Raw genomic sequence first — 24,449 nt, forward strand, 5'->3', positions numbered from 1 at the left:
TTCCCTCCACCTCCAGATGACAAAATCAGCTCACACACTACATCACATTAAAAACTTGTAACGTATTTGTGGTTTGCAGAAACATACAATACCAACATTTCTTGTGCTGACTGGGCTGCATGAACCCGTTTCAGCAGAACTCCAGTGTGTTTTCTGTGTGTTGGCTGTTGTTGCAGAGATCATCTGATCCTTTGGGATCTGGACTCTGGCTCTATCAAACATGAGATCAAACCATCCCACAGAGAGTCGCTCCTTTGCAGCAGCTCTGTCCAACACCTGCAGCCTGATGTGACACCACGCAGAGAGACAACATGTGAGCTGCCTGATCCTCTCTGTAAACATACAGTATTTGTCATCATTAGCTTTGTCATGAACCTACTGTAGTATTTCACTATTTTATAGTGTTTATGAGTGTAATCCTTTCCAGCAAAGTACTTGGTTAAGGTAAATGAAGACTTTAGTTTTAGATTAAGTTAAGCCTTTTTGGTCTGCTCTCTACCTTTGGATTTCTTTCCAGTTCTTTTTAACTTCAGCTGTAACATCCAGGTGATCTTCAAGTATTGCAAATAGGCTGTCAGTGAAAAGTGTGTTGCTCCTTCAGTGCTGAGGCGAGCATGGGCAACAAGGCTAGTTTAAGTGTGACATGCTTCTTGTCATCATTTGCTGATTATTGAGTGGACTTTACTCCTTAAACCTTCAGCTATCCAACTGCTGTATTTGCTGCATGCATCTTAATGCCCAGAAGGTAATCCCCTGACAAAAGTCTGTTCCGGATCATTTAAAGAAAGTGGAGAAAGTAAGGGAAGGGCGATAGTTTTGAGCAGTTATTGCATCTTCAGGCCATGTGACCTCCCCATCTGAATTTTTCAAATTCTGCACTCAGTGGCTTTAAAGTGGTAAACAGGGAGAATCATCTACCCTTTCTTTAATGAAAAAACTTGATAATTTATGCTGTGCTGCTTTTAAAAAAAGATATCTGGTCAGATGAGAGTACATGTCAGGTAGGCCTGTAGTTGTAAGTAACTCTGAGTTTTCTTACCTTGCCACAGTGATGCTGTGGGACATTCGAACAGAGAGCCAGTCTGCAAAGAAGAGGAGGCTGGAGAGAGAGGCACAGAGGGAGAGAGAAGCAAAAAGGAGGCTGGACAGAGAGAAATACAACTCTATACACCAATACCTCCTCAGCGGAGGTGAACAGGTACTCAGCACAGGGACTGGATAACCCATCCAAATCTACATTGTTATCTGCAAAGAATATTGCCATGTTTTAGGCTGATAAAGCAGCTCTGTGTATTTACAGAATTCCACACACCATAGGAGGGTCTACCTTTATTTGAAACTAACAATAGAGTGATCACAGGAAATGTGAGGAGAGAGAGAGGAAACAACATGGCATTTCTGGTCACGCAGCTGTTGTCAAAATTATCACTTTGAGAATCAATGAGCACTTTTTACGCCTCTGCGCGGGCAACAGCCATGGCTGGAGGCATTTTGTTTTCGGCTTGCCTGTCCATCCGTCGCCGAAACCTTTAGGGAATTTCTTCAAATTTGGCACAAACGCCAAATGCATGTTAGGGCCATATCTAGCAAGTCCCAGTTTCCTATTATTTTTTGAGTGGCTTTAATGCGCCACCATCTTGGGAACCTTTAATTAAAGGCAGGTGTGCTGAACTGAGTGTGGAGCGCGGAAGACATCAGGTGGTTCAGGGGGTTTATAGTACAGTTGGAGGCTATTTTTTTTTTTACTTTTCTGGAAGCTGCAATAGTCCATAAATTTCACACAAATGTCTAATAGGATAAAATGAGGACGTGATGACATTCTGTATCCAAAAGGTCAAAGTTCAACTTCACTGTGACATCATAATCTTTTCTGGACATTACTCAACACCATATCTCAGGAGCAGAAGGGGAGACATTTGGTCGGATACTGAAGTTGTGACACTAATCTTGGGTACCCACCTTAAACTGTGCTGATTGTATAGATCTTCTGTGCTGCTGTGGGGAAGATGTGTGTGAAGCATCCACATTTCACCACAAAATATCCTTATGCCCTTTATTAAATTCCTTCAAAGTTTTCTCTACATATATTATATGAGTCTTGACAGACATGGATGTAAACTGCAACATGACTGACTGGTTTATAATCCTAGCATGTATTTCCCTTCATTTAAGATCATGTTAATGACTTTATAAATTCAGTATTGTTTGCAATTAGGTCAGTTCAATACAGTTTATACACACTCACCAGCAACTTAATTCAGTAACACCTTGTTAGTACCGGGTTGGACCCCTTCAGTACTACCTTAATTCTTGGTGACATAGATTCAACAAGGTGCTGGAAACATTCCTCAAAGATTTTAGTCCATATTTCTATCATGATAGCATCACGCAGTTGCTGCAGATTTGTTGTTGGCTGCACATCCATGATGCGAATCTCCCGTTCCACCACATCCCAAAGGTGCTCTATTGGATTAAGATGTGGTGACTGTGGAGGCCACTGGAGTACAGTGAACTCATTGTCATGTTCAAGAAACCAGTCTGAGATGATTTGAGCTTTGTGACATGGTGCGTTATACTGGTGGAAGTAGCTATCAGAAGAGGGTTACACCGAGGTCATAAAGGACACGGTCAGCAACAATACTCAGTTAGGCTGTGGTGTAAACAGAGCTCAGTTGGTACTGAGGGATCCCAAGTGTGCCAAGAAAATATCCCACACACCATTACACCACCAGCAGCCTGAACCATCCATACAAGGGAGGATGGATCCATGCTTTCATGTTGTTTACGCCAGATTCTGACCCTACCATCTGAATGTTGCAGCAGAAACCCAGACTCATCAGACCAGGCAACATTTTTCCAATCTTGTATTGTTCAATTTCGGTGAGCCCGTGTGAATTGTAGCCTCAGTTTCCTGTTGTTAGCTGACAGGAGTGGCACCTGGTGTGGTCTGCTGCTGCTGGAGCCCATCTGCTTCAAAGTTCAACATGTTGTTTGTTCAGAGATGGTCTTCTGTATACTTTGGTTGTAACCAGTGGTTATTTGAGTTACTGTTGCCTTTCTATCATCTTGAACCAGTCTGGCCATTCTCCTTTGACCTCTGGCATCAACAAGGCATTTTCACCCAGAGAACTGTCGCTCACTGGATATTTTCTCTTTTTCGGACCATCCTCTGTAAACCCCAGAGATGGTTGTGTGTGAAAATCCCAGTAGATCAGCAGTTTCTGCAAACTCAGACCAGCCCATCTGGCACCAACAACCATGTCACGTTTAAAGTCACTTAAATCACCTTTCTTCCCCATTCTAATGCTTGGTTTGAAAACCAGCAGGTGGTCTTCACTATGTTTACATGCCTAAATGCATTGAGTTGCTGCCATGTGATTGGCTGATTAGCTATTTGCATTAAGGAACAGTTGAACAGGTGTACCTAATTAAGTGGTCAGTGAGTGTATATGGTACATTTTCAAACAACACGTGTTGACCCAAAGTGCTTTGCAGTCAAGGCAGATAGGTTAGGGTCTACCTCAGTAGAGATGTACATTATTAAAGAAATGAAGGGGCACAAAAGGTATTAAACATAATGTACTACAATAAAACATAAACAGAAAAAATTCAATACTAGAAATAGAATCAAACCAACATTGCTGTTGTATTATTGACCTGTACATTCCACTCCATTGTTTTGTAGGTGGTGGTGTGCTCTTATTTTGCTCACCACCTTAACGTCTTCAGCATGGTATCACAAGAACACCTCCACACATTGGAGGATAAACCATCACTGCTGAGCCTCCACACTGCAGCTATTACTTACACCGGCAGCCACCTGGTGCTGACCAGCTACAACCGAAAGCAGAGGACCCCCTACATCACCCTGTGGGACCTGCACACAGGAACGGTGGGCTGTCACTGTTTGTTACAGTTTGCAATGCTCTTATATGTTCAGTTTTAAATACTTATTATTTGCATTTCTCAGTTCTCTGATGACCAAAATAGGCAATTTGTGATTGACTTGTGGATGATTTGATTTCATGCTGCTCTCAGGTTATGTTTTGTACAAATTGTTTTAGGTGAGAAAGAGACTGAGCAGTGAGGGTGGAGTTTGCTGTGTAGCTATCACAGACAGCGCAGACAGAGTGGTCTTTGGGGCCACAGGAAGCAACAGGTAAGCTTTCAGCACAGTGACATGGCCATGTTATTCATCACATCAACACTGCATCCTACCATTGTGAGTCACTGGTCTTGTTTAGTCCTGGATAGGGCTGCAGCTAGTAATCAAGTATTCTACCAATTATTCTGGCAATTAATCGAGTAATCAGAGAAGAAATACTATTTTTTCATGAAATTACATTAGCTTTATGTAAGGGCAATAGTAATATATAGAAGAATAAATAAGAAAGTGTCTGAAATGAGAGAAATTAGAAAAAAAAAGTTTCCTTTTTGAAAATTCAACATTTTTATTGCTTTGATTGCAAAAACATTTGTTTGCAGTGTGCACTAACAGTTGCGACAGATCAAAGGATGCATCTGCAGATTGAAAAAACAGAGTCCTGATGAACATTTCACAAACATAACTTTTTCAGAATTTTCTGAATTGGCATCATTGCCACTGGCACTCTCATATCACATTCTGGGATTTAAGAGAAGAAAAACATTATTTGAAATTTAAAAAGGATAGAATTATCCATATAAACAGAACCCATTTAGCACATTTAAGTGCTATATTACACTCTTCTAGGTGTTAAAGTAAGTTTTTTGAACTGCAAAAACAAATAAAAAATACAGGAAGTGATTTAAAGTAACATCTTAAAAAAGTATACATCAACCTAAAACTGAGGCATATATCTTAATATTGCCTTAAATTTGCAACTACACAATCAGAACTAAGGTTTCAAGTCTCAGGCATAACGGAAGCCCTTACTGTCTTCTTGGAGGCTTTATAGTGTTTGGGACAAACAAATGGACAGGAAGAGCTTTTTCCATGAGGACCAGCCATACAGCTTTTTCTTCTGAGTGCTTTTACAAAGCCAACAAATTGTATCAATGTGCATTTCCTCTGGTGCTGCCCTGCCTCCGTCCTCCTGCAGGTGACAACTAACATAAAACAGTCACAAATTTAGGAGTTGTTTTCAATCAACTTCAAACAGTACATCAATTTTCTTGTTCAGTCTTGCTATTTATACATCAGAAATATTGCCAATGTTATCCAAGGCTCCTCAAGCACATAGTTAACTTTGCTTGCAAGACTTCTAACAAGCTAGCTGAATGATAAAGGCTTCCTTTTTGTTTGACTTCTAGACTTTGAAATCACAGCACTACAGCTGCTCACCTTTACATTTCAGATCTTTTAACCCTTCATTCTGCACCAAGACTCCTCAGATCTGACATGAGAATGGTGTTAAAAGATCCACAGTCCAGGTTTCTCCAGGAGCAAACACTACGCCTCAGAATTGTTAGCACACCAATCAGTATTGCACAGGTCAATATGTAGGGCCTTGAGGCATGTCCATGTGCTCTGGAATAACGGATCCTAACAATGTCAAGTTAAGTAATTTGACAAATCACTATATGCCTCAGGGGACTTTACAGTCTGTGCAGCACACCACACCCTCTGTCCTTACACAGATATGGAAAAACTGCCTAAAAAAATCCTTAACGGGAAAAAAATGGAAGAAACCTCAGAAAGGGCTACTGAGGAGAGATCCCTCTCCCTGGACAGGACAGACATGCGATGGAAGTCGTGTGTATGGAAAGACAGTCAATATGACAAAATGATGATAAAACACAGACATAAAACTTTTACAAGACAACAGACAGGAGGGGGAGGAAAAAAACAAAGACAAGTAATCTCAGCCGTCATGACGGCCTGGTTCATCATGTGCTTATACATGGGTGGACTGAGAGAAGCTGGAAAACCAGTGCAACCCAACCTAAGCTGTTACACAATGAAAGAAGGGGAAATGGAGCTTAATCTCAAGAAATGTGTCTTAGTATCGAGACAAAGTGTAATACCTTTTAATTTATATTGTATTACATACAGGCCAGCCATTAGGAAATATGGGCAGGGGGGCATTTTCCACATGTATTTTGTTGTTTGTTTGTTTGTTTTTCTGGCAAAATGCCCTCCAATGAATGATTAGAGAAAAGTAAAATCTAACACTGACTGAAGAAATGACTGCATGGTATTAAATTATAAGATCAAATCATGACTGGAAAAAATACTACTTTGATCAAATTTTGTTCAAATTGTGTGCAAAACTGAAATAGTGTTAAGAGTATATTGCTGTCAACCCTCCGTTTTCCAGTCATACCCAACATGTAATTGCAAGACTCTTTAGGGACCCCAGTATGCAGAACTGATTTTTGAAAATGGCAATGCTCCTTTTTCCTTCGCCAAAATTTAGCGTAACTTTGGAGCGTCATTTGGCCCGTTTTCCATCGGTACCAATGGATGCCTTAGGCCCTCTAGTTTAATATGATACCCATGTCTTCACTGTAGCTTTAAAACTGAGCCCGACACAGCAGGTTTTATTAGCTAATATTAGTCTGTCTCACTCCTCACCTTCAGCTCTGCCTGTCAAACCTGGTCCTTCTTCAGATTTTTTTCCTGTCAGACATTTGTCCATCGCCTCTCTGCTCCTTTCATTTTCCTGTTCTCTCTGTACCCTGACTTTTCCTTTAGGAGCTCTGAATATTTGGTGAGACATTCTGACTTAGCTAATCAGGCTGCAGTCTGGACCCCACCATTTCAATTTTAATGAAAAAAATAAATTTATTTATCATGTAAATACATATAAATTGTATTGTCAGTGATATAAGTCAATAAGTAAATTGTTGTACTTGATCCAATGTAAAGGTCAACCATAGACCTTTCCATGGGCCCCCCCTTGGTTTGGGCCAGGGTCATCTGTACCCTTTGACCCCCCTGATGGTGGGCCTGATTACATATTGCATAGTTTGATAAATACATTGGCATTTAATCAACAAATCTATTTTGGAGAGCAGGAGACAGACAAGGGCTCCCCATTGTCTTCATCCAGCCCTGCTATCAGCCTTCACACTCTGTAACATTAACTTTTCACCTCACAGTCAAAACAGCTGTTGTTGTCTGACATGATGTTGCTAATCAGGCTGCCATTGGGTTCCACTAGTATTGTGCTAACAAGAAAATCCTGTAGAGAATTCTGTCCCGAAATATCTGGATGTGAAAGTGCTTTCAGAGTTTAATATTTAGTGTTGTCAATGTTTGCTTTGACAGACTGAAGGTGTGGGACCCCTTCAGGGGAAAGTATAAGAGCATCAGTGGGTATGGGAACCTGACGATAGAAGTCTCCAGTAAGCTTCACGTTACAGAGGGAGGAAGCAGAGCCATCCTGCTGTCAGGTAGGAAACACAACTAGAAGTTATCAAAAGCTCATATAAAGGAGAGAAAATATTTATTAGGGCATTGTCTATATACTCCGGTGCTGGAAACCAACTGTTTTCTCAAGGCCCTTTTACATTAAGATGCAATCTTACAGCAAGTTTTCACACTTTGAAGCAAGTGAAATCAGTGTAGTCCCAGGAGGATACAGACTGGATAAAAAGAGGCTGATATACATTTTAATTCTATGACCAACAGACCATTTCTGTGCTACAATGATAGTATCTCCAGTGTTTTCTGCCAGAAAACCCTGGATGGTCACTCTGGGTTGAAAATGAGTTGCTGCCCCAAGTAAAAGAGTTCAAGTGTCTCAGGGTCTTGTTCAAGAGTGATGGTAAAATGGACAAATGGACAGGTGGTTTGGTGCAGTGTCAGCAGTGATGTAGGAGTTACTGAACCATTGCAGTGAAAAGGGAGCTGTAGGCAAAGCTTGCAATATAGTGGTCCATCTACGTCCCAACCCTCACCTGTGGGACTATGTGTAGTGACCAAAAGAATGAGCGGCCAAAATGAGTTTCCTTTGTGGGGTGGCTGGGCTCAGCCATAAGCCCCTTTTACACTGCCAGATTTCCTGCGAATGTTGGGCCGCTTTGCCGGCCAGCTGTGAGCGTTTAGACTCACAGAGCCGGATTGGCGAGTTGATCTGAGGTGCCCAATTTTCTGCCTCGTAGGGTAGACATATTGGCAGAACCCTTTTAGTTTAAAAAGACTGAGGTGGCCTTCCGCAACGGGAGAGACTGTTGAAGACTTATGGGAGGAGCTGTTGATGACGCCGCACATGTGACCCACTGGCAGTGGATAAACAGGAAACAGCTGATACCAGGAATTAGCGAGCAGCTAGTAGCAAGAGGGAAACGCAAACCTGACAGACACTGTAAAGATGAGCAACTGGGGAGACAAGGAATTGTGCGCCCTCCTTGCCCTCGCAAACGAAGAGGCCATTAACCGTCAGATGACAGGAACGGTGAAGAACGGGCCGACTTACAAAGAATTGCCGAAGGACTGACCAGCCGCAGCTTCCCTCCCATGTCACTGTTTACATCACACGCTGAGCTACACGTTTTGTTACTTGCTCACGCCCCCCATTGCCCCAAAAAAGGCACATTGTGTATAAACAAACATAGGTAGGGGGCATTTTGCCGCAATCCCCATTTTTGTTTTTATACTGCCAATGGTGAAAGAAGACTGATTGGGCTTTCCTGCTAATTTGCACAATTCCTGTTTTAAAAGGGCTATAGAGCAGAGATGGGGACTTGAGTCATTGTGACTTGGACTCGAGTCGACTCGAGTTGCTGTTTTGATGACTTGTGACTTGACTTGACAAAAAATAAAAGACTTGAGACTTGACTCGGACTTGGAAGTTAAAGACTTGAGACTTGACTTGACTTGAGACACGATGACTTGAATGACTTGAGTGTTATTCACATCATGTTTTCAGTTTGAATATAAAATTAATAAATTAATTTAAAAAATAATGTCGATTACCCGGTAGGAGCGCAGGCTGAGAATGGCATTGTCATGATCATCTTCGGCTTTCGGAATTACCATTATGACGGCAAAAGACGAACAGCACAGTGCAAGATATGCGGCATAAACATCTCGGACAGCCAGACGACAACTTTGTTTGTCATTTGAAGAGCCATTCTGCCCAGTAAGTGCTTGTCAATTAGCTAATATTATCTGGTTTGTCGGTAGTTAGCTATCGTTAGCTGGATACAATACAGGGGTGGGGGGTCGGTTGTTTTTTAATTTATTTGCTAAAATTAACCCCAGAAAACGTGAGCGAACATTCCGACCGGTTCATCACAAGACCGCCTGTACATTAACGAGCAACATGGGGTTAAATGAGCTAAATGGGTGATTTTGGCCGCTGCCTTGTTTAGTGTGTGTGTGTGTGTGTGTGTGTGTGTGTGTGCCCGTGCCCGTGCACGCGTGTGACAGTTACTTATATCTTGTCTTTTCACTTTATTACGATCAGATTCTGCAGGTAAAATTACAATAATAAGGTGACTTGACTTGGACTTGGACTTGACTTGACCTATTACAGGACTTGACTTGACATAACCTGTGACTTGACTTGCCCAAGAAAAAATGACTTGGGACTTACTTGAGACTTGCACATGTGTGACTTGGTCCCATCTCTGCTATAGAGACATAGAGATAGGGTAAGGAGTTCAGACATCCAGGGGGAGCTCAGAGTAGAGCCGCTGCTCCTCCTCCAGCTGAGGTGGTTCAACATCTGATCAGAATCCTCCTGGGCGCCTCCTGTTAGAGGTTTCCAGGCACGTCCAACTGGTAGGATAGACCCCAGTACACTAGCCCATTCACATTCCTGGGATGGCATATGCTGTGTCACGTCCCCTCTATGTGATGCCAATGCTGGAGGCAACCTTTGGTGTCTATGGGAGATGAGATATAAGACACACTGGCCTTTCAGCTAACTAAATTGAATTACATTGAAAATGTCTGTAGCAATATTTGACATTAAATGCCAATATACACCTGCCCCGAACACATCACATCAAAATATATGCCCCTATTATTTTCTAAGTAAAACCCTGCACCAGTGGCAGCGTACACGTATCAGCTTTCATGGATGCACTGCTCCATGGCACTTAATGCCACTGCTCTATTTCCAGCCTCGCCGCCGAATAAATGCATTTTCTCCCACTCGCTTTCTTCTTGTAGGCTACATACCAGCTCGCATAGCAACTCTTTTTCTCTGCTCCTATGGCAGCTTGACTCCTCTCCTCACCATGGATGTATAAAGAGAACTCTGAACTCTGTCTTGTGTGACAAAGAATGGATGAGGAGAGACTCCTTGTTGATCCCGAGCTAAACGACCCACAATCCCTTCATTATGAAGACAGTAGCCAAAAAGATATTTATTTTAACCCAAAACATGATGTGTATTGTAACCTACCCAAGTAGCTTTGTTGCCACGAAAATTTATGTTAACCAATGTGGCACTGATTTGGGAATTCAGGGCCAATGCCAATTTGCCTCTGATCTGTGGGGCTTTTGTTTGGGAACTCCGAAAAATGTTGGGGAGCAAAAAATCAGGGCTAAAGTCGTGTATTGTGAGCTAGGCATTGCTCAAACAAACTTAGTCTAAGGACACAACTATGCGCATTACTACCTTAAGAAACATTTATTTTCACTGTCATATCATAGGTAGCAGAATTTTCCCATGACTAACAAAACAGAACTTTTCTGTTGCTATGATAATTCAGGACAGCTGAGCCTGTGGGACCTGGAGGCGTGTAGCGTCTTGTCTGTGCTCTCCCTGGATGCACATGTCCACTGTATGAGGCTGCTTCCTGGATGCCAGGTTTCCATCCTGCTTGGTCTAAGCCACAGCCCCACCCTCATCAGCGTCAGGGCAACATCCAGGACTGTCAGCTCAGCAACTCAAGTCCCTAAAGATGAAGACCTGTTTGGAGAGTCCAGCAGCAGTGAGGAAGAGGAGGAAAACTCCTGAAAATTCAACGTTTTATACCTCCTTATATATATAATATTTTTGCAGTCCTTGTTGAGCTTTTTATCAAGTGGTCTCCCTGATGTGTTTGAAATTAATTATTATAATTTGAATTTCTCTTTAACTAATCCTCCAAATTCAATGTAAAATCACCAATTTTTTTTGTTGTGATTGCATCCTTTCAGGATCTCTGTGAGTTGATCAAAAAATGTATCACTTGCTGAAGGGGGTCTGTATGCACAGATGATAATGAATGACATTTGCTGGGACTGTTTGTTATTTTAGTTGCAGTGTTTACTACTTTGAACACAATGCGTTCATGTTCAATGCAATTTAACAATTGAATTTTCACATATATCACATTCCCAAAGGTCTGTCTCATCGAAAACACTGACATCCCAGAAACATAAATGCGCTGCTAAAAAAAATTAAGGGAACACTTAACTGTCACGGTAAAACACCAAGTGAGTTAAACTTCAGGGATATCATTCTGTCCATTTAGGAAGCACAACTGATTGTGAATCAGTTTCACCTGCAGTCCAGTTGTCTACAATATAGCACTTAAGAACAGCTGCAATGGTGAGGCAAAAGTAAGACAACACCCCAAAATTGGGGGGAAATTGTTTTTCATGTGGTGGCCACATCTTTCCTGACTGATTCTTCTCTAGTTTTGTTTTCTGCTAGTGTCCTTGTAACTACTGGTAGCATGAGGCGGTACCTGCAGCCCAATCAGGTTGCACAGGTAGTCCAGCTCCTCCAGGATGTCACATCCATACGTGTAGTAGCAAGAAGGTTTGCTGTGTCTCCCAGCACAGTCTCAAGGACATGGAGGAGACACCAGGAGACAGGTTGTTACACGAGGAGAGCTGGACAGGGCTGTAGAAGGGCATCTACCCAGCAGCAGGACCAGTATTTGCTCCTTTGTATGAGGAGGAACAGGAGGAGCACTACCAGAGCCCTGAAAAATGACCTCCAGCAGGCTACTGGTGTGCATGTTTATGATCAGACTGTCAGAAACAGACTCCATAAGGGTGGCTTGAGGGCCCAGCATCCTCTAGTGGGACCTGAGCTCACAGCCCAGCACCGTGCAGCACAATTGATATTCACCAGAGAACACCAGAATTGGCAGGTCCACCAGTGGCACGCTGTTGTCTTCACAGATGAGAGCAGGTTCACAGCGAGCATGTGACAGGCAATAAAAAGTCTGGAGACGCCATGGTGAATGCTATGCTGCCTGTAACATCATCCAGCATGATCGGTTTGGCAGTGGGTCAGTGATGGTCTGAGGAGGCATATCCTTTGAGGGTCACACAGACCTCCATGTCATAGCCAGCGGTACCTTGACTGCTGGTAGGTACCAGGATAAAGTCCTCAGAGCAACTGTCAGACCTTACGCTGGTGCAGTGGGCCCTGGATTCCTCCTGGTGCAGGACAACGCCCCGCCTCATGTTGCCAGATTGTGGAGGCAGTTCCTGGATGATGAAGGCACTGATGCCATTGACTGGCCCTCTTGATCCTCTGACCTAAATTCAACTGAGCACCTATGGGACGTTATGTATCAGTGTGTCCAATGCCACCAAGTATTCCCCAGGACACCATCCACCGACTCATCAGGAGCATGCCCCGACATTGTTGGGATTACAGACATGCACACTGGGGTCATACACACTACTGAGCCACATTATGAGTTGCTGTGATAAAATTCATGCAGGTTGGATCACCCTGTGATTTCAATTTGTTACTTTGATTTTCGGTGTGATTTTGAACCCAGCCCTCAGTGGGTTGATGATTTTGGTTTCCATTGACCGTTGTTACATCATTTTGTTCTCAACAAATTATACAATGTACATCAGTAAAGATTTTCAACTTGAATAATTCATTCATTAAGATCTAATGTGTGATTTATGTGTTCCCTTGATTTATTGAGCCGTGTGCTTTAGCTGGAGTAAACAGCTGTATCCATGTTGATGGCGGACCAGGTATGGCTGTAACCAAGAAGGAATGACCTGAGGCATATATGAAATTTCATAGCTTCATGAAGAAGTGTGATTTTTTTTTTTTACAAACAAAAAACTGATAATTCAGATTAATGTAAAATCTTTGTGATACCTCATTAAATTGTAGAGCTGTGTAGATGATCCTTGGCCCGAGACACATTAGCTACACGCAGTTGAGACAATGTGGCCATATGTGGCCCAGACCACCACCAAATGTGATCTGAGTGATTAGAACTCAAGAGGCATTGAGGACACATTTTGATGCATTCACACCTGTACTTAGAGCTATCCACTTGTGATTCGATCACTCTGGACACATGTTAATGCAAAGTGTAACCAGGGCCTTACTCGCCACCTCTGCCTGGCCTCGCATAAGAAGATGAAAATGAATGGAGGGTTTAATAGATTGTCTCAATTTGTAATTCTTCACTCTAATTATTATACCTTGTCGTAACTTAAAGTTTTAAACATTGCTATGTGTAGTAAGTAAATAAGGGTACTTTATGTCAAAAATTCAGAGTTGAGAAATTCAGCAAGCTATAGATGTTGAGGAATAAAAAGTACGATGACCATCCCTGATATTTAACTGAGAAAGTCCAGATCTGAGTTAGACAACAAATTAATCAACTGTTGTTCACTCTTTAAAGCGTTACTTGTAATGTTTAAGTGTCTACCAAAATGTCCTCTCACCACTTCAAGGCCCTTTAGGACCTTTGTGTGATGACTGTTTGAAAGGTTGTAGATGGCCTCTGGTTCTCACTGCATGGTTATGACACAAGGAGGCACTTGTACTAGAGTTTATCAGTCAGCCAGTCATGTGGAGCAGTTCTAATATTTACATTAAGCTACAAAATGGGTTTAGTGTCCTGTGGTATTATAATTCTGCTAAGTTACAACATTGAGTAATGGCCAGAAAAGTGTTTTTGCAGAACACTAACATGTCACAGTGGAGCTGGCCTTTGACCTTTTGTATGTAAAATGTCATCACTTCATCATTTTATCCTATTAGACATTTGTCTAAATGTTTTTTCATGTATGAATTCTTGAGATATGGCCAAAAACATGTATTGTGAGGTCACAGTGACCTTGACCTTTGACCACCAAATTGTATTCAGTTCATCCTTGACCCAAAGTGAACGTTTGTGCCATAGTTGAAAAAATTCCACGTTGTTCTTGAGATATTGCACTCACAAGAACGAGACTGATGCAAGGTGACATTGACTTTGACCTTTGACTACCAGATCTAATCAGTTTATTGTTGAGTCCAAGTAAACGTTTGTGTCAAATTTGAAAAAATTCCCTTACGTTGTACTTGAGATATCAATTTCACAAGAATGGGACAGATGCAAGGTCACATTAACCTTGATCTATGACCACCGAAATCTAATCAGTCCAAGTGGATGTTGTTGCCAAATTTGAAGAAATTCCATCAAGGTGTTCGCGATATTGTGTTTACGAGATTGGGATGAACAGACTACCTGAAAACATAATGCCTCTGGTCACAGCTAATACCGGCGCTGGGACAGTAAAAAAACAATAATGTGAAGTGTAAAAAAAATAATCTTGGCTTAGTAGTGCAGCAGACTGTACTGGCCGGATTCAAACAGTGCATACTTCCACTGAAGGAGAAAAGAGACCTGAAAGTAACTGAATGACTATACTTTGTTTTAATGAATATAAAAAGAAATGTACACAATAGTGATAGTGAACCAGTGAAAACATTGAGTCCACAAACGTGACATCTTATTCCAGTGTCCAATCAACAATCATCTCCTCAATTAAATATCAATCTCTTGTAAACATATGTATAGGTTATTCTCTATGAACCATTATTGTATGGAGACAGACACTGATTTCAAATAACTGCATACAATGAAGAAAGTTAAAATAAAGACAAAAAATAGTTTGGCAAAAATTGCAGAAAACAATAACCATTAGCAGGTATACCTTATTTTTAACTAGGACTTTGTCCAGAATGAAAAGGGAGTATTAACCTAAAGATGCTTCCATTTTTTCCCTCGTACATCAAAATAACAAAAGTCTCACAGAAAGCAAAACACTTGAGAAAGATGGCAGCTTCAAGTTGATGATTTTTGCAGCAGCTGGACTCCCTATAGACTACAGTACAGTTACAGCCACTGGGAACAACCAGTGATGTAACAGCACAAGTTCAACCACAACTTGTCCTTGATTAATAATAAGCGCTGCTACTAATGGTGTTCGATTGTGCTCTTACAACATCACAAGTACTGTTATCAACTACGGCTGATAGTCCTAACCCTCAGGCTGAAGACATCTCCCAGATGAGTGAGGGGTGACTGAAGACAGGTCACTACCTGGACCTGCGGTCTTTTCTGTTTTTGTCTAGGCTTTTGTCCATGGTCTTTTCGTTGTCCCCTCTGCATTTGGGGCAGTACCACTTGCCCTTGGGTTTGTAGGTCAGCCCCACACAGGAGAAGTGGAACCACTCAATGGGACATTGGTCATTGTCGCAGCCGATCATCTCGCCGTATGACACCTGCTCGCAAAGGCAGTAGGTGGGCTCGTTGGGGTCGATTGCGAAGTCAACTGGAGAGGCGTCTCGCTCCTGTTTGGCCTTGCGCTTTTTCTTTTTCGCAGACTTGGACTTCTTCTCTCGGGGCTGAGGGATGGACAGCTCCTCCACAGGGTCGTCCACCAGAGAGCCGTTGGCTGACGGGTGGCTGGAGTCGCGGCTTTCGCTGTTGCGCTGGCGTCGTGGGCGGCGAGCCGAGGTGCGTTCAGGGGCTGGGGTATCCTGGACATTGGTGCGCCGCTCTGCTGTGAGCCGCTCGGCCTCGCTGGGTTCCTGGAGGCAGAGGGAGTGAGAGTCCATCTGGCGGGAGCGGTTCTCCACCAGCTCCGTCATCTGGGTCACTACGTGGATCTTCTCGTCGCCCAGTTCCTGGCTGATGATGAGTGCTCTCTGCAGCTGGATCTGCAGCCGCTTTCTCTGAGCCGCATCCTGCTCACCTTTGTACTTCTCAAACACTTCATCCACCTCCTTCAGCACCTCTGCAAAGTAGGATACAAAGACAACGATTTTCAAATTGTTGAATGAATCAAGATTGAGGGAATATTTTACACATTTAGAAAATAATAAATAGAATAACAATGATAACAGATAAGCAAGAGTTGAGAAAGTTTTTAAGTCCTCCTACACTCTATGGCCCCTTTTACTCTGCTTCTTCAAGGCAGGGATTTCTTGCCGTTACGCCAACTTGCAGCTCTATATAAAAGGTACAATCATGAAATGGGGGGACAGAGTTGTTTCACCTTAAAGGCAACATCAGATGTTGTAACAGCCAAAACAATATCTGACATGGCATTCCTGATTTTATTTAAAGCTCATCAAATTGATAAAAGAGCATATAAAGTCTGCTAAGAATGAATCAAAGCTAAGGATAATCAATGCATGATTTAAGTATTTTATTATTTATATGGCTAAATGTTCTCAACAGTTTCAATATGGAAAACTCGTATTTATTTCTATGTTGGCATGTCTGGTGATATCAGCTAAATTTACCTCATTATAGAGATATAAATATAGTGTATATGTGCTGAAAAATGTACAGTGCAAAGACACTTTCTCACTAAATGGTGGAGGTTATTTAGGTACTGTGTCTCTATTACTTAAACTGATCAGTGTGAGCTCCTGGACAGTCTGTGGTGGTACTTGGCTGCATTGGATGCACCAATACATAACGTCCCATAGGTGCCCAATTTAATTTAGGTCAGAGGATCAAGAGGGCCAGTCAATGGCATCAATGCCTTCATCATCCAGGAACTGCCTACACACTCTGGCCACATGAGGCTCCACTGCACCAGCATAAAGTCTGACAATCACTCTGAGGATTTCATCACGGTACCTAACAGCAGTCAGAGTACTGTTGGCTATGACATGGAGGTCTGTGCAACCCTCTAAGGATATGCCTCCCCAGTCCATCACTGACCCACCTCCAGTCATGCTGGATGATGTTACAGGCAGCATAATGTTCACCACAGCGCCTCCAGACTCTTTCACACCTGTCACATGTGCGCAGTGTGAACCTGCTCTCATTTGTGAAGAGAACAGAGTGTCAGTGGTGGACCTGCCAATTCTGTTGTTCTATGGCAAATGCCAGTCAAGCTGCACGGTGCTGGGCTGTGAGCACAGGTCCCACTGGAGGATGTCAGGCCCTCATGCCACTCTTATGGAGTCTGTTTCTGACATTTTGGTCAGAAGCATGCACACCAGTAGCCTGTTGGAGGTCATTTTGTAGGACTCTGGCAGATACTGGTCCTGCTGCTGGGTTGATGCCCTCTTACGCCCCTGTCCAGCTCTCCTTGTGTAACAACCTGTCTCCTGGTGTCTCCCCCATGTCCTTGAGACTGTGCTGGGAGACACAGCAAACCTTCTCGCAACTGCACATATGGATGTGACATCCTGGAGGAGCTGGACTACCTGTGCAACCTGATTGGGCTGCAGGTACCGCCTCATGCTACCAGTAGTGACAAGGTTGACAAGGTGAAATCAATCGATTAACACAATCACTTGTGCTAATCACTTCTAACTGACTTGGTGTTATACTGTGACCATTACGTGTTCTCTTAATTTTTTTGAGCAGTGTCGTTTGTCCACCAGAGAGCACAAATCACTAAACCAAGTCAACATGTGTAGGTAAACCCTTCTTTAAAACATTACAGCAAAAATGCTGCTCATTTCATAGCCACTACAGTGCATTTCTTATCTTTAATTTACTGTACAATACTGAAAAATATTGAGCTTTGTTTACTGGAGTATAGGCTAAATGTGATTTACAGTTTTACACTTGCCTGTTCATTGTGGATGATTAAACATGTGAACATGTGAACATAATCTTTTCACCCCATGGGTATCAGATGAAGTAGGAAAAAAAGGTATCAAATCAAGTACTCTATTGGTAACAGTATCACTTGAAAGCTACTGGTGTTGGTACTGGTATTGATTTTTTTTTTAAACAATTACGAACTCTTGGGCTGGACTAAACATTAATTCATATTGATATTGCGATATGAGACAAAATATTGTCTTATATTTTGGATATCCCAAAATCGTGTTGTCTTTTCCTGGTTTTAAAGGCTGCATTACAGATGTAATGATGTACTTTTTAGGACTTACCAGACTGTTCTATTATTTGTCTCTACCCACTTAGTCATTATATCCACATTACTGGTGATTATTTATCAAAAATGTTATTGTGTAAATCAATATAAATATCAATATCGAAGTATTTGGTCAAAAATATTGTGAGGCTCAATGTTTTCCACATCACCCAGCCCCAATTTAACACTGTTAGTGCCTATATTTCTTGTTCTTGTTTTGAAACTTAAAGAACCTTCCTAGAAAAGTTAGAAAAAGTACAATATATTGAATAAAATAAAGAAGGGGTATGTGTAGTATAAATGTGTCAGCCTTGGAGCATCCATTTTAATGGGTTATACGAATATTCAATATGAATATTCAAGAGTATGACAGCTGCGCAAGACTGGCTCTATTGCTGACACATCCATATCCTGCTGCAAGTCTTCAACATACACAATGAACTTTGTTGAAGTGAAACTGAGGTTGGGTGTGTTTTTAGAAGCAGTTTCGCCAAGAGGAGGAGGGCTGTAGTGACTGCAAGTAGTTGGATCATTTACAGAGTTTTACTAATGGATCAAAAGATCCATAAATAGATGCAAACAGTTGTTATTCCAAGTTACTCAGTCCAAAATTATGTAGGCACAGCAAGATCAGGGGAACTAACAGGAGAGAACAAGTATCAATAAGGAGATTGAGAACTGGACGCAGCAACGTCAACAGTATACTTCTCAATATGGGAAATAATGATGGGGTAAAAATGACCGAACAGCTCTTTTTAGTGCCCTGTATGTATTGAGCCAGTCAGTTGAATGTCCGAGTGCTCATGAATCCCTGAGTTTTCCAAGTCCAGGCCTCTTCCAGCCAAGGCCGATGGTGCGTTCACATGCTCCTCGGATGGTTGTTCTCCCTATTTCCATAATGTTGCAACAATATGGACGCTACAAAGAAAATGTGCTTTTGTTCTTTCTTTTTTTTTTTATTGCTCAGAGCATTTAAACAACACGTTAATAGTAAGAAATGGATCAGGTGAGCAAAGAAATATGAGCAGCAACTTATTTTCAGATTATTTGGCACCACATGAATGTATTTCAAGTCTGCAAAGCAGAATCATACATCGGATTGGATACGCGACGGGTGAACCACAAGTCATGTTTTGTCTTAATTGTTTTTGCAGATTTGGTTCTGAGTAAGCTATTTGTAACTCTGATGAATTTTGTGAGGCACAAGCCAAAGTCCTTTGTGAAAGCTTTAAAGTGAGAGGATATTGAGATGAATTATTGGACTGCCATCTCAATAAGGTATGCCAAGTTCAGCGGTCTCATTTACTAAAACCTGACTCTAGAGATACTTCTTTGCAGGGTCTTGCATTTGTATCCACCTACAGTCCTAAATCTAAGTCAGTCAAAGACATAGGGAATAGATATTGGCACATATTGAGAAGTGACCCTCAATCTGCGAGTTCATTTTAAACTCTGCCAAGATATACTTATAGGAGCTATTCCAACTGAAGTGATTACTCAGTGAAGTCAGATTTGCCTTAGAGGCCCACAGACTTTCTGTCTCAAATCCCCAGTGGGAATTTTCCTTGTCACAATTGTATACACTGTTATTCTATGATCAAGAGTAGTTAATTTACTGATCTTACGTCTGGTGTTGACTTTAAGGCTGGAGGCAGAATCACATGTAACCCTAAATTTGTGGTTTACCTGTTTAAACGTCCATGTAACTTGTAGTGATGCGCGACATTGGATTTTTGATTTTTTGCCGATACGCTATATGCTGATATATAACAACTTATTTGGCCGATAACCGATAAATATATCCACTTTTTTTTCCCCCACCTAATTTTAGTGATCATTAAGTCTCTTCTGTAGTGGAAGTAACATCATATTATGCATGCATATTCTTATTGTGATGGCCCACCAGCAGATGGAGGCATGAAATTGAATGCTTTTCAAAGTATGTAATATTCCTTCATTGTGCAAAATAAGAAAAAGCATGTTGGCCGATTCTTTTCAAGCCAATATTGGCTCATATCGATGACATGCCAATATTATTGTGTATCCCTATTAATTCGTATTATGCTGGGAAAACAAGTTAAAAACCAGGATCTGTGAACATACTTGCTCTATTCGTAATCATGATCATAAATCATCTGTGGCTAGGTTCTTCAACAGTCAGAACCAGAGCTTGAGTGAACTTCATTACATGGGCACTGAGACAGTGAAGATGCCACGGAACAATAGTAATAGAGACAAAATGCCTCCCAAAGGGACGCATATTGGATACATTTCCTGGATACCTTCATCCCAATTGGGATAAATGAATGAGGAGATTTCATTTGCTTGTTTATAACGAAGTCATTAAATTTTTTTTAGGTTTTAGTGCTCTACACCATGACAAGCTGTGCCATGAAAAGTTTGGGCTCCTTCTGTTGGGATGTACTTGTTGTGCTGGTTAAGATTACCTATGATTAATCCCGCCTGTGGATATTGTAACATTGCCAGAATACGCACTGAACAAGGGCGTCTTGCCCAAAACATCAGATTGGCAGTATTGAAAAGCTGAATTGGAGTTTTGTCCTGATCTTTGGTCAATTATTACATATATTAAGGTTACAGTATCCATCTTCAGAGTTTAATCATGAGTTGAGCGCTTTGTGACTCATTTTTACTAATATAAACTTACACATGATGACGGGTAACGCATTGAGGTAGGGGTGTGCCATATCATCTCATTCATGATAAGTCCGGTCTTTTTTAAAATTTAATATGAAATATTCATATCGTGGTATTTGTGATATTTCAACTTGTTGACATATTAACACCATACTGTTACCCATGGTAACAACAAACACAGCTGAACGCTAAATTATTAGAGACTCTGCGGTGGTTCTAAAAAGAAAAGCAGCTTCAGTAATGTGAAATAAACTGTGGTGTCCTGAATGTTTTGTGAACAGCCCCGGACTTCTCGGACTCTTGAAGCAAATGACGGCTCAGGCGGAACTCATTCAGTGGCTCCTCTGGCAGCAGCACAGAGTCTCTGCCTCTCCTGTCTCACCGTGCACACACGGGAGTCTGTGTCATCAAGTGATTTTGTCATAAACCTTTGGTAATGTAAACATATGTAACAGCCTGTCACAGGTTACAGCGTGATGATTAGAGGAGAAATGGCAGAGCATGAAGGTCCAGGTGAACAAAAAACAATCATCTGTGAATTTATACATATAGATCCAAGGGTTCATTTTTTGTATTTTGGAACTTGTCACCTGTGGTAACTTCCATTTTGTTGAACTATCATCATTATGTACAGAACCCGATCTCACCCTGAGTTGCTGTTGTTTACAAACTAAAGAAATGAGAGATCATTTTTGCTTGGTTTTGCTGAACATATATATAGGCAAAATGTTGAAATGTAAAACTATATAACTTATTTTGTTGCAATTCTATGTTATTGAATCAAAAGTAAAATATAGTTTTACTAATTTGTCATATCTTCAAGAATATCGTTATCACAAAAATACACTGAAATATTGTGATATTATGTTAGGGCCATATCACCCACCCTTACATTGAGGTGAAGTTTTGTGGGGTGTGCAGCACTAGCTGTCGAACACACATGGACTATAACAGAGTATCACAGAGAAACTGACACCATATTTCACAAAAAGTATCAAAACTTGAAAGAGTCAATACTTTTACATTTATCAGCTGGAACTGCCCCTGTGGGAAGAGTTGGGCCACACATCACTAACAGGGAAAACAAGCAACAGGTCATGATCAGGGTCATGAAAAGGAGACAGTGGGGGATACTCTAGGTTCCTCCAAAGTTGCAGAAAATACAGTGAACGGACCAGTGATGATCACACAACTGTGGAGAAAGGCGAGTAGAGACAGTGTGAAGGGAAGGAAATGGCTTTTTAGTTTTATAGTTCCTGGACTAATAAGAGGACATCCAGATAGAGAGAATATTGCAACATTAAGGATGCCAACTGCCATAAACCCTGAAGGAAGAAGAGGAGGAGGAGGAGGAGGCTGAGCCGCAGTGAGTTCCTGCCCACAGGAAATGACGCCAGTCAGATGTTGAAGGGGGTTGCCTAGAAGAGAAGCTATCCGGCTCTACGACTCTCACTCGACGGAGCAGAGTGAAGGAGTAGGAACCACACCAGCCATCATAGCTGTATAATCTCGCTGTTAACAATCCCAATTGAATGCGTCGTTAATTCTGTCGGTGTATGTCATATTATCTGTCGATGGTGTCGCGACAAATATGGGTAACGTTAGCTGGGTGTTCCGCTGCTCACTCTGCGTCAACATAAACCATAAACCATCAACGAGGATTGTTTTCACATTTAAAAAACGGCATGTTGACCATGGCAAGTGTTCACACCTCAGTGAACACGGTCTATCATCTTATGTACATCATTATTCTACATTCTCGGCCTCGGCATACATCAAATACACTAAGCAGCGTGTAATTCAAATAAATGCCCAAGTTTATTCATTGTTTTGCCTTGTATTCGCACAATAATCCTCCGCGGAAACACCGTGGTGGGCGGCAGCGTATTTCCACTGAAAAAGTTGGTATTTTATGATCACATAGTACTCATTTTTGGATTATATTGACGCCGAATTTGCCGTTGGACACCAATTATTCATAACACATGCCGTATCCGGTCATAATATATGTGTACGTTTGTCGAGAGACAGAAAAGTCAAATTACAGAATTTTCTCATTGAGTTTGGTGTCACACACAAAACAGGACGGAGTGTATCCGGGCTATGCTAACTAACGGTTGGCTGACTTGTGTCTCTGACAACTGGCTCGTCAGTGTAATTAACCATATTTCAGACAGTCACAATACTGTTTATAGAAGTAGATAGCAACGAGGGGCGCTCGGGTTTTTGCAAAATGGGAACACAAGGCTCGCGCCTGCTCCACCATTTCAGCACACCCTGTTAGACTAACGTTAATGTTTGCCAATTGTATACACGCAGTCGGAATTAATGATAAAAACATATGAGCACATTACCTTGATACTTTGCATCAATTTCTCGAAGCAGGGAAACATTTCTTTGTATGTCCAAAGGCAGGGACTCCACACATTCCAGATAATCCTCCACATAGTTGACCAGTTGTTGCGACTTGTCGGCATTTGGATAGTGATGGCCTAACATCGTCTCTACGATGCATAGAGGCACTGAAAGAATATGGAGGAAATGTGAAAAATACACTGTTAAAATCAAATGCTTAGCGACTTTGCAGCTTGTAGGGCAGTCCCAGGCAGCAGTTCACTTCAAACAAAACTCAAGCCACTGCGCATGCGGGAGTATTTTCCTTTTATGGTATTGTACAGTTTCCTTTTATTTGTCGTCACCGGAGGCGGGCCCAATTCGGTTTGCAGCATTGGGATTGGCAGAGAGTGATCTCATTATCATAAAATTTTCCCGGGAAATTAAACCAATAGGGGCATTGAAAACACAGAGCTGCCATAGTGCCATTTGACCTTGCGTTTTTGTTTCATATAAGAGCACAGCAGCAGCAAGATTAAAGGCCCAATTTGTACATTTGTCATCATGTGTTATAGTCATAATATAATTCAACATATAATAATAATAATCATCATAATCATGATAATAACTGTAACATTTAAAGATTCATAGCTAAACACCGTGGTCCCACCTGTTTTACATTTCTGCTGTGCTTATTTTATGGACTTTGTTGCTTTGATATCATCTTCAATAAACTAAATCTACCAGCACAGAGGTTAAAAAACATAACCTCCTTGGCAGAGGTAACAATGTACTGCTGTGGATGGGGCAGTAGCAAAAACATATTTTGGCCACCTAGAGTAATCAGTATCAGTGTAAGTGTAGTCTGCAATAGAACATTTGCTCCGCTTTACCTTATGTACGAACCAATCAAGGCAGCAGTAGACCAGCACCCCTTCGTTTTGCTGGGTAAAATGACCGGTATTAATTTTTTTTTTTTTTTTTGTGGCCTTTTCCTGGTGGGTAAAAACTAACTAATTGAGGCAGAGTTTGCTCAGCACCGTTAGATTTTATGGTACGTGATGCATGGATTTTCTACCCAGACGTTATTGTTAATAAATTCAGTTTATAGGCAATTTCACTGCAATTACATTGCTAGGCAACAGCTTGGGTCCAGTTTGCTTCCTGTCAGCTGATGCCATTCACATACACTGCAAAACATTCAAACAAGAAACACAAAAGGACCTATTTACAATGGTTATGTTTCAAATGGTCTATATAGTATACTTGTGACATCACAAATTCACAGAAATCATAATGGTTTGTTTCAAAGCACAGTTTCTTAATACAAACTGTGTGTATTCCTCTGTGGACTGAGCGTTTTGGAGTTAATTTAGCACCTACACCTGCTTTGTTTTTAAAAACACATGGCAATCTGACTTTT

At 41.5% G+C, this 24,449-nt stretch overlaps 2 protein-coding genes across 2 annotated transcripts in view; one reads left to right on the forward strand and one right to left on the reverse strand.

Moving 5' to 3' along the window:
• LOC125883459 (uncharacterized) overlaps window positions 1–12,802 on the forward strand; it is a 42,930-nt gene extending 30,128 nt beyond the window's left edge. The window contains exons 24-29 of the mRNA XM_049567745.1: window positions 177–313; window positions 1,050–1,198; window positions 3,686–3,892; window positions 4,065–4,159; window positions 7,253–7,377; window positions 10,651–12,802. Coding sequence (XP_049423702.1) covers window positions 177–313; window positions 1,050–1,198; window positions 3,686–3,892; window positions 4,065–4,159; window positions 7,253–7,377; window positions 10,651–10,898 — 961 coding nt within the window. The 3' untranslated portion in view covers window positions 10,899–12,802. The remainder of the gene's footprint in view (window positions 1–176; window positions 314–1,049; window positions 1,199–3,685; window positions 3,893–4,064; window positions 4,160–7,252; window positions 7,378–10,650) is intronic.
• Window positions 12,803–14,544: 1,742 nt separating this feature from the next.
• Window positions 14,545–23,315, reverse strand: ing2 (inhibitor of growth family, member 2). The gene is made up of 2 exons (XM_049569263.1): window positions 23,047–23,315; window positions 14,545–15,925 (listed from the first exon to the last, which is right to left on the reverse strand). The coding sequence occupies exons 1-2, from the start codon at window positions 23,189–23,191 to the stop codon at window positions 15,225–15,227; spliced, it is 846 nt and encodes a 281-aa protein (XP_049425220.1). The 5' UTR covers window positions 23,192–23,315; the 3' UTR covers window positions 14,545–15,224.
• Window positions 23,316–24,449: the final 1,134 nt, after the last annotated feature.

The sequence above is a fragment of the Epinephelus fuscoguttatus genome, linkage group LG23, assembly GCF_011397635.1.
Source record: "Epinephelus fuscoguttatus linkage group LG23, E.fuscoguttatus.final_Chr_v1".
Lineage (NCBI taxonomy): Eukaryota > Metazoa > Chordata > Actinopteri > Perciformes > Serranidae > Epinephelus > Epinephelus fuscoguttatus.

Bases quoted from the DNA above. Each gene is read 5' to 3' on its own strand.
- ing2 (XM_049569263.1), bottom strand. From the start codon at position 23,191: ATGTTAGGCCATCACTATCCAAATGCCGACAAGTCGCAACAACTGGTC. The intron at 15,926-23,046 runs GTAATGTGCTCA...CCTACTTTGCAG, and splicing joins AATTGATGCAAAGTATCAAG to AGGTGCTGAAGGAGGTGGAT.